Source organism: Anguilla anguilla, chromosome 14 (genome assembly GCF_013347855.1).
Source record: "Anguilla anguilla isolate fAngAng1 chromosome 14, fAngAng1.pri, whole genome shotgun sequence".
NCBI classification, from domain to species: domain Eukaryota; kingdom Metazoa; phylum Chordata; class Actinopteri; order Anguilliformes; family Anguillidae; genus Anguilla; species Anguilla anguilla.
In genome coordinates, this window is record NC_049214.1 from 14,211,550 (window position 1) to 14,222,339 (window position 10,790).

At 40.1% G+C, this 10,790-nt stretch overlaps 1 protein-coding gene across 3 annotated transcripts; it reads left to right on the forward strand.

Annotated features, from left to right (window-relative positions):
- Nucleotides 1-3,409: 3,409 nt before the first annotated feature.
- On the forward strand, nucleotides 3,410-10,363 carry il1b (interleukin 1, beta). 3 transcript variants are annotated; one of them, XM_035390465.1, is made up of 10 exons: nucleotides 3,410-3,481; nucleotides 3,597-3,642; nucleotides 4,008-4,044; nucleotides 4,272-4,461; nucleotides 6,486-6,531; nucleotides 6,897-6,933; nucleotides 7,165-7,354; nucleotides 8,971-9,129; nucleotides 9,391-9,533; nucleotides 9,895-10,363. In XM_035390465.1, exons 2-10 carry the CDS (start codon nucleotides 3,602-3,604, stop codon nucleotides 10,129-10,131), a joined length of 1,080 nt encoding a protein of 359 aa, XP_035246356.1. In that variant the 5' UTR covers nucleotides 3,410-3,481; nucleotides 3,597-3,601; the 3' UTR covers nucleotides 10,132-10,363. The 3 variants fall into 3 exon arrangements, with proteins under 3 accessions (XP_035246356.1, XP_035246357.1, XP_035246355.1); XM_035390466.1 differs by lacking the exon at nucleotides 3,410-3,481 and having other exon boundaries at nucleotides 3,546-3,642; XM_035390464.1 differs by lacking the exons at nucleotides 3,410-3,481; nucleotides 3,597-3,642 and having other exon boundaries at nucleotides 3,712-4,044.
- The last annotated feature ends 427 nt before the right edge of the window (nucleotides 10,364-10,790 follow it).

The following is a 10,790-nucleotide window of genomic DNA, read 5'->3' on the forward strand; positions in this document are numbered from 1 at the left end:
TCTTGTATAACAGCACTCTGAATCTCTCAAAGTCTAATGGCATTGTTTGCTCTTACCATGTTGACTATTGGCATCAGAGTTGGGTACAATTCCACAATAAAAGTGGAAAACATATGAGGGAAGGCAAGATCAGGACTCCAACCCTGTAGAGTAACCTATAATCTTATTTCCTGTAAGAAAGAGAAAAAAACAGATAAGAGGACAAACTTTATGTTAATGCATCTATATTTTTTAAGGTAAATATTACTATATTTTTTCAGACTTACTTGAGTTGAGTGTGTTTATGGTCCATATTCTTACCAGATATTTTAAGTGTTTTACTTACATGATAAGCTGTGTAATTTAGACTATGCTTACCTGTGCAGAGGGGGATATTTCCTAGGTGAAAAGTACTTACCTGAGGGCATCCTATACCTGTGAAGCAAAAAAGGGAAATGTTAGTGTTGGACTCTTTCTCACTTTAAAGTGAAAGTGCATTCATGGTAAAGGTAAATAAGTAAGGTGTAGATACTTACCGGCTTATTTAGGGGACCCAAGGAATAAACAAAACAAAACAAAAAGAAGTAAAGAGAATACTATTTCGAGAAGTATAAAAAGAACTCAGGGCCCTGCCTTTGTTAATATTATTAGGGGCCAGGAGCGGTACACTAATATTAGACTCTATAGCAGTCTCAAACTTTGGACATTACACCCAAATTAAGTATTTGATTCCACACATCTACGCTTGAAATCTATTTAATTGTCACTAGCTGTTGGTTGGGCTACTTACCGATCCACTGCATTCTGCGACAAGTTCCAGGCGAAAATGGGAACTATTAATTCTATGGGTTATTTTAATATTGCAGTGCCTGTGGGCTCCAGAAATAAAACCCATTGCCTGTGCACCTTCATTTTTGTGAAAAGAAAAATGCCTATTACTTTCTCTGCATTCAGAGAAGGGGCAATGCTTTGGCATTTTTAACTTAGCTTGCCTTACCTCCGCAAAAGTGGAAAGAGCATAATTTACATGTAGAAAAGATTTCACTGGACTTAAGATTTATGTTGTGTAGGCCTAACTAATACCCAGCTAACCCCACCCACTGAAAACCTGACATTTGGCCAAGGGAGAAAGCAAGTCAATTACAGCACAGGCTTTTACATTTTTTATTTTTTATTTTTGCAAGTCATTTAAAAGAATTTCTCGGCCATTTGTGAATGCGAACTTTAATCGCAAAACAAAAAAAGCTTTTCATTATTTTATCGCTTAGCAAAAAGTTCTTAAATGGGGAATTTTACACAGAATTTCACGCGCCTGGGTTACAGGCTTGGTTTAGAGGCTGAGAATATTTTAACCACCATGTCTTTCCACTTTCAATGCAAACATATTATCAGCTTTGACCACATATGCAACAGGAAATGACCTAGATTAGGAATGATTCTGTGGTTACAGGTGCAGTGTTTATTATACACATCACATTAAAGGGCCAGTTCAACCAAAAATCTAATTAAAGTATGTTTCCACTTATCCAGAGTACTATCTGGGTAAGTGTAAGTGGAAATCTCTTTCCAGATATAATGCCAAAGATAGGTATAATACTCACAAACATCCACAGAGTTTAATTTGTGAACGGTTTCACTGAGAACTACTTCTACCGAAGTAAGCCAAATGAATACGTCTGAGCTAAGTCTTGGGCAGGTGGACAAGCAGTGGTCCAGAAGTGGAAAACACAAACAAACAAAAACGAGCAGCCCTGAGGAGCAAATGTTTTGCAGTTCTGGACCACTCCTTTTTGTTTTTGTATGTTTCATCTGCACCTCAGGGCTGCTCGTTTTTGTATGTGTGTGTTCTGCACCTCATTGCTGCTCCAGGGCTACACTTCAGGGCTGCACGTTTTTGTTTTTGTATGTTGCATCTGCACCTCAGGGCTGAAAGTTTTTGTTTTTTGCGTTTTCTTTTTGTTTTTGTGTTTTGCACTTCAGAGCCACCGTAAATTTGATTCTCATTGACTCATATAAACTGAGAGTGCTGAATTAACATTAATCATTTTACTTTGTAGCCGCACTTGCCAGGCTCCTAGCTTTATCACATGAGTCTGTGTTGACTGTGTTGACACTGTGAAGTGTGATATGGTTGGTTAGTTCCTCATACAAATCATGTATGGTGGAGCTCCGAATGGAAGCAGTGATTCAAGCTGACTGAACCAATGACCTGTAATCTAATGCTGGCTAAAACCTTGCAGAACCATATAGCAAGAAACCTGTCTCACACCTCAATCTCTTTCCATAGAGTGTCTTGGGTTGACATAACCTTATTATGTGTTGCACAACACTTTGAGCTTATTATATTATATTATATTATATTATATTATATTATATTATATTATATTATATTATATTATATTATATTATATTATATTATATTATATTGCCCAGGGCATACAGGGCCATATGTTGCATGACAGTGTGTTACATTACATTCAGAAGATTACATTACTTTACATCTACATCTATTTGGCAGACACTTTTATCCAAAGTAACGTACAATAAGCGCATACTGAAGGTCATTGGAACAACTTCAAAACACATTTGAACACATGAAGTCCAGTTCATGAGCCTGCGCATGACTTGTAATGCTCTTTACAAGTGGTGGGGGGAGGAGGAGGGAAGCATTTTCTTCAACTTTTAAAAAAGAATACAAAAGTAATCAATCTGCCTTCAACATACCACTGCTTGCAACATACCACTGGTAATAGTGACGAAAGGTTTTTCCACCCTCAACCACTGTCAGAGAAAGTCTGCACGTCACTGCAGAGTTCATCAGCAGAGTCCCAGTTTGCTGGTAATGTAGCGGAAAACCACAAATTTACATGGGTTCCACATTTGGCAGATTCCAGACGGTCCCCAACCTTCTTGTAGCTGGGGCTGCACTATTGATTGCCTTCCTAGCTGCAGGTCTCATCCTTTAGGCATTTGTGGCCCCCACCTGTGTGCTAAAGTCCTTTTGCAGTTAATTTTTATCTTACATGGATAAAGAGAATCCCTTGTGCTCGTGATCACAAAATAGTTTGTATACAAACAAAATATAATTATAAGCTTGGCTGGCGTATCGTCACTAGCCCTCACACTACTTAATGTCATGCCACACTGGCTGACTAAGGATATCGGCCAACAGGTTTATTAGATACGTGATATAGACCATCTGCTTTGTACCAGACCACTTAGTAGCCTCATACAAATAATAGTTTCTTAAACTTGTTTACTCCTCAGTTATTTCTTTTATGTTAATTATGACTGCGATCCACAACACACAATAGTAAAGGATAGTCTCCATGCTATGAAAACCTCTGCCATCCGCTCGCCCTACGATCAATAATGCAAGGGAGTTTCCCCTGGCCTGTCTGTGGCAATAGCTATAAATGAGCGTTTACAGCATACACCTCACAAGTCGTCAGACGCTGAACAAGAAGGACAAATTTGTTTCCTGCATATACAAATCTTGCAGGTATAGCATGCTACTTTTTATTTGTAGCCTACGCGTAGCCTAGGCCTACTTCATTTATAGTACGTTTTTTCGGGTTTAACGCCGTGGTTCTGACCTTCTTGTCTTCTTATTTTAGACACAATGTCCGACGCTGATTTTGAATTGTCACTGGCATTGGACAGGTAAGATTTGGATCCCCACTTTAGAAGACGGTTCATGATATTCAAATGTATCATGAGTGACCAATGAAAAATCAGATAATCAAATAATCTTACTGCGTCAACTGATAAAACGACTGCCACATACATAATTAGGTCTGCATAGCCTACACGGCGCTTCCGTTTATGCCGTTATTGGCGTTTCTTATTTCCATTTGTCATCGTTAGAATTGTACTACTTATCGGTGTTATTTAGATATACATCCATATGGCTATTGTATAATTACACTTGTTTAGAGATATTTCTCTGTGTAACTGCTTAGCTGGAAAACTGTTTTTTAATTGATGTATCATTGGTTTGGTTTCCATAACTCTCAAACGCTTGACAGCATGACATTTGGCACAGACTGCCCTGCCGAGGTTAAGGTGAGACAACGCAACCTTTTAAGCTATCTGTATTTAACAGGAAAGTGCAATAATTGGTGAAATACAACATTGGTGAAACGTCAAGGGCAAAATATATACACACCTATACTGTATAGGCTATGCCTGAATTTATTTATCCATAATCAAAACCACGTTCGAACTTCGAACTCATTTTAGTGTTAATTGTGAAAACATGTTAAGTCCTAAATAAGTTATATTTGGAGTAGGGAGAAGCCGTGAGTGAAGAGCTGCGCAGCGACGACGCGGTGGAAGTGAAGGTGTCGCGGCGGCTGTGCATGCGCCAAGTCGCCGACACCATCATCGCCCTGAATAGGCTGAAGCATAGGCAAATGCTGATGGGCACCAACTGCGTTGACAACAAGCTGCTGATCGGCATGATGGAGAGTTTACTCGAGGGTAAGCACAACTGTCGCCCCTGTCGTCCCTGTCAGCTCCTGTCTTAGTTACTTTAACGTTATTTTATTTGTCTGATAAATCTGAACATCTGAATTTAGGGTATGGAGTTTGCAAGTCAGGCTAAATCTGAAAGCTTTGGAAAGGTTTATTTTCCCTCACCAGATACATGATGTCAGGAGCCACCCCTCCAGTTGCATATCAGCAAAATATCCCCAGAACTCAGACAGGTGCAGCTGCAAATAAACATTACGATGAAGATCAAATAAAATGAGAAGATACAAGACAAAATAAAGTCAGATAAGATACAATAAAATAGATATCATAATATAAGTAGGGCCACCAGTTTGTCTCCACCATGTGACCTGTAGGGATTTAAACTTGTATTTCAATGGTTATCCTCAAGGGGTCCCCATAGACACTCCAACTACACAGTTAAGTGACTATTCATACAATTGAGTTTATAATTGGGAAATTTATAAGCAATTAGTTGATCTAATATGGGGAAACTGAGGAAGGAAAGTGAACGTGGATGGAAGCTTAAATGCTAATAAAAGCATGTCTTTGAGGAAGCTTAAATGCTATTAAAAGCATGTCTTTGAGCAAGTGGTCCACACTCCTGGTCCTGGAGAGCCACAGGATCCGCTGTGTTACTCCACGTTTGACTAGCACAGTGAATGATCAATTAAAGCAGTTGATTGCACAGTTAACTCAGGTCACCTGGTTTCTTTGGTCTGAATTGGTCATTGATCTTAAGGAAAAAACCAGCAGACTCTGTGGCTCTCCAGGACCAGTATCACTGCAGTAAAAAGAAAAACACATCCATGTAAAGCAGGGGTGTCCAATTTTATCAAAAAATGGTACGGGTGCAGTTTTTAGGTTTTTCCCAGCACTAAGACACCTGATTCTACTTAAGGCTTAAGATTCGATTGAAGACCATGATTTGTTAATTAGTTCAATTATTCATTAATTGTTTTGATTCGATTGTTTTGTGCAAGTCAAATGTTATAAAACTGTTCTCATTTTTAATAACAAGACATATCATGCCCCTGTACAACATCTAGCTGGTGGAGGACTGAAGCAAGAGAACAAGGGGAGACAAACTGGTGGACCTAAACATAAGTCAAAGCAAGATAAAATACAATGAAGTCAAATATATACTGTCCTAAAGGGGAATTTGTTTTGGACGGAGTGGTTGGAAAAATGTGTGGCTGACCCTCCCTTGATCCTGGCCTCCACAGATCAAATAATGCTGGATGTGCAGAACCCCACCTCTAGCAGTCACCAGCAGGCCCAGCTCCACGGTTGGGCCAGGTTGGGCCTGGCCCAACCAGTCACAAGCTTGGCCCACCCTGGCAATTTGCATATTAACTACAGTGTCTCTCTCTATATATTTGTTTTTAATTCCCCATATAATTCAGTAATACAAATGTACAAAACCGTCGACATAGTAATGCTATCGATAATGTTAGCGGCGGGGCTAAAGATGCTGGTCAACCGTATAATTATAAGCTTGGCTGGCGTATCGTCACTAACCCTCACACTACTTAATGTCATGCCACACTGGCTGACTAAGGATATCGGCCAACAGGTTTATTAGATACGTGATATAGACCATCTGCTGTACCAGATCACTTAGTAGCCTCATACAAATAATAGTTTCTTAGACTTGTTTACTCCTCAGTTGTTTCTTTTATGTTAATTATGACTGCGATTCACAACACACAATAGTAAAGGATAGTCTCCATGCTATGAAAACTTCTGCCATCCGCTCGCCCTACAATCAATAATGCAAGGGAATTTCCCCTGGCCTGTCTGTGGCTATAGCTATAAATAAGCATTTACAGCATACACCTCACAAGCTGTCAGATGCTGAACAAGAAGGACAAATTTATTTGTACAAATCTTGCAGGTATAGCATGCTACTTTTTATTTGTAGCCTACGCGTAGCCTAGGCCTACTTCATTTGTAGTATGTTTTTTCGGGTTTAACGCCGTGGATCTGACCTTCTTGTCTTCTTATTTTAGACACAATGTCCGACGCTGATTTTGAATTGTCACTGGCATTGGACAGGTAAGATTTGGATCCCCACTTTAGAAGACGGTTCATGATATTCAAATGTATCATGAGTGACCGATGAAAAATCAGATAATCAAATAATCTTACTGCGTCAACTGATAAAACGACTGCCACATACATAATTAGGTCTGCATAGCCTACACGGCGCTTCCGTTTATGCCGTTATTGGCGTTTCTTATTTCCATTTGTCATCGTTAGAATTGCACTACTTATCGGTGTTATTTAGATATACATCCATATGGCTATTGTATAATTACACTTGTTTAGAGATATTTCTCTGTGTAACTGCTTAGGTGGAAAACTGTTTTTTAATTGATGTATCATTGGTTTGGTTTCCATAACTCTCAAACGCTTGACAGCATGACATTTGGCACAGACTGCCCTGCCGAGGTTAAGGTGAGACAACGCAACCTTTTAAGCTATCCGTATTTAACAGGAAAGTGCAATAATTGGTGAAATACAACATTGGTGAAACGTCAATTAAGGGCAAAATATATACACACCTATACTGTATAGGCTATGCCTGAATTTATTTATCCATAATCAAAACCACGTTCGAACTTCGAACTCATTTTAGTGTTAATTATGAAAACATGTTAAGTCCTAAATAAGTTATATTTGGAGTAGGGAGAAGCCGTGAGTGAAGACGTGCGCAGCGACGACGCGGTGGAAGTGAAGGTGTCGCGGCGGCCGTGCATGCGCCAAGTCGCCGACATCATCATCGCCCTGAATAGGTTGAAGCATTGGCAAATGCTGATGGGCACCGACTGCGTTGACAACAAGCTGCTGATCGGCATGATGGAGCGTTTACTCGAGGGTAAGCACAACTGCCGCCCCTGTCGTCCCTGTCAGCTCCTGTTACTTTAACGTTATTTTATTTGTTTGACAAATCTGAACATCTGAATTTAGGCCTGGCCTGGCCCAACCAATCACAAGCTTGGCCCACCCTGGCGATTTGCATATTAACTACAGTGTCTCTCTCTCTATATATTTTTTTTAATTCCCCATATAATTCAGTAATACAAATGTACAAAACAGTCGACCTAGTAACACTATCGATAACGTTAGCGGCGGGGCTAAAGATGCTGGTCAACCTTGCAGCAATGGCGCTGCTAATGTCGCCGACGACTTAAACCGAAACACGGCAAGTCGACCACTTTTAAAGTCATACCCCCGCCGACTAATTAGTGGTAGGGAGAGGTGCTTTCAAACCGCTATCAGTCCAGACCGAATACTCCATCAAGTAAGATGCATGCTTTTGTTTTCCCTGTCATCCCGCAGCTGATGACAAGGATAATGTGTTTGTCTCTACTGGATTCACAAACTGGAAAATGGCACTCGAACGCGACGGGTCCACAAAAGCATGCATCAAGTCAGGGTCATATGCAAGCTACTTCTGCATAGGTGGAATTTCACAGAAGGCAGGAGAAGGGTGAAATTGTTGCATCCTTATTAGGTCCCCAACAAATCGAGAAGAATCGTTGCCAGGTGGGAAATATTAAACTATCGTAGCCTACCGGAGGCTTAAAATTATCGGATTTTAAAGAAAATTATCGTACACGGCCAAAAAAGAGAAATCACAGGTGTAAATAACAACCTTGTTTAACACGCCTACTCACATACTTCAGCCAATGAGTGCAATACCAATGGTCATAAAGGGGAGAAAAACATTTGCCCACCACATACGCTGCGTGGAAGCAGGCAACTTCCTGGACCCTACTCAAATGAATGAGACCAACACTAAAAAGCCTGGTCTACGGATAATGTCAAATAGCCTACAATTAAATCGCAATCACTCAAACATTGAATCGTTATAATTGAGAGTTGTAACGTTACAATTCATGGTATACTGTATGTGAAAAAGCAAATCGGATCCTGAATCAGCAGCCAGGGAATTTAGTAAATTTAATAAATTCAGGCACTCTTTTGTGAAATGGCGAAATTATCGTAACCTACATTTGGGCATATTTTGGCATTATTGATCGTACAGAGGGTAAAATTATGGTACAGATACAATAATTATCGTACACCTGGCAACGCTGATCGTTACTATGTGAAAATTATTGGAGAGGTGGTAAATTCTTGACAGTAAACAAACCTCCAATGAGAGGCGATCTTGAAACTGTTACTGATGATGACGATGGTCTTGCTGCTGGGCTATTCGTTAAACTATTCCAGTACACATTGACTAAACTAGTCCAGGTTTTGAAACTTTTCATCACAAGCTGTTGTCCATTTAATAAAACTTGACATCATGAAAAACAAATTCACTGTATGTAAGTTCATCTTTAAATTAGTTTAGGTTGTGATAGCCGTGGTTATTACATATTTGGATATATCCTCTTCACATAAAAAACAAACGTTGGTTGATAGTATTTCTTAATTGTATTTTGCCCCCCCAAAATGCCACTCGTCCCACCCTGACTTGGACAGCTGGAGCCATTCAAAGTCACCAGACCTTTGTCAGGGACAAAACATACGTGTATTCTGTAACCGACCGAGAGAAGAGGACGCTGGTCAGGGCAGACAAACTACATGCTGAGGGCCGCCTGGCCATGAGCATACGGGACAAAGAGTACTACCAGACAATCGGTAAGCTTGGTGTCCCCCATAAATATGCACAGACATGTTTGCAAGCACATTTCTCCTTTGTCATCAGTTTCTCTCATAACTCATTTGTTTTAAATGTCACTTACATCACCACCATCCCCCCTTAATTTAAATTCAAGCTTGTCATATGATGACATATCATGTGTTAATCAGCTGATGAAGATCTGTGTGTGTTTCTGTCCCTTGTCTCATGTCTTTCTCTCTCTCTCTCTCTGTCTCTCTCACACACACACACACACACAGTAAAATTGAGTTTATCAACATACATGGCTTTCTACTGCACTGGTAACCGAGGCCAAGTCGTCACCCTGGGGATCGCCAATACCAACAGCTACATGTTCTGTTCTATGGAGTCAGGATCAGAAAGAGCTATTCTGCGGTTGAAGGTAAAGGCAAATCCTTTTTAATGCTCAGGCTATTTTATTTAAATATGTTCACATACAGTCAACCTCTGTGTTATAATTGAAAGTTTATGAAGCTCTGTGCAGACAGTGATTTGTTCACAAGTGGATCCTGCCGCCATCTTAGCTGCTCTCTTTCCTCTAACATAAAAATTTATTTTCAGCAACCATTTTTTCACAACAAAACAGTATCCCCCAACCCTTTCCTTCTCTACCCCAAATCCACCCACACCATCTAAGGGAAAAGACAGAAATGAAAAGATTCTCAGCAATAAATACTGTATATTCTTTTAAATGGGTGCGTTTTTGTTCTCCCCTCAACCCTTCCTTCACTTCCCTCCCTCAGCGTGTGGACCAGGACTTGACAAAAATCGCTTCCCAGGGAGAGAAGGCGTCCTTCCTGTTCTTCAAGCGACGTGAAGGCTTATCCAGAATTACCTTCGAGTCGGTCAAGTTCAGAGGCTGGTACATTTGCACGGAGCCAGCCTCCGAGCCAGCCTCCGAGCCAGCCTTCGAGGCACCTCTGGCGATGTGCACCATGCAGGAGCAGGGCAACCGCACGATCACCTTCATGCTCAGCTAGAGTGAATCGACCAAGCCTATGGGCATATTTAATTCATAACCTCTCAGGTTCTTACACATCAAGTTTAAGATTGCTTAGAAGGTAGTGAATGGGCCTGGGATCACTGATATAATGCAGTAATGTTGCCTGTAACATTCTCTGTTCCAGGGGATAACACTTTGCTCTTATATTATTTATGCATCAACGCCTGTATATCTCTAAGCAAGAACATGGACAATGTCCAAGATTTTAACCCTCCTATTATGTTCAAATTAACTAACAACTTTTATGTTTGGGGTCAATTTGACCCCACCAATATAAACCTGCAGAACAAAATAGTAACTGAAAGTGTTACCGAAGTTTCTCTCTCAGCTACTTTAGGCCTTCCTACTGACCATCTTAATAGCCCAGTAAATAAAACATGGCTCCCCCCATCCTCCCCTTATACATCAAGTATTGATTTTATATGACTATTGTGAAGTATGCAAATGACTGCACAATCTAACTCATTAACCTAAAATGGAAAACAAAATATGTTTTGGTGTTTGCAGGGCTTTATGTTGGTATTACGTGCTCATTAAAAAAGAAAAATAACATTTGGAAAGAAACACACCTTTTATTATCAAGCATAGTAACATTTTATGTTCGGGGTCAATTTGACCCCAGGAAAAAATATAAAA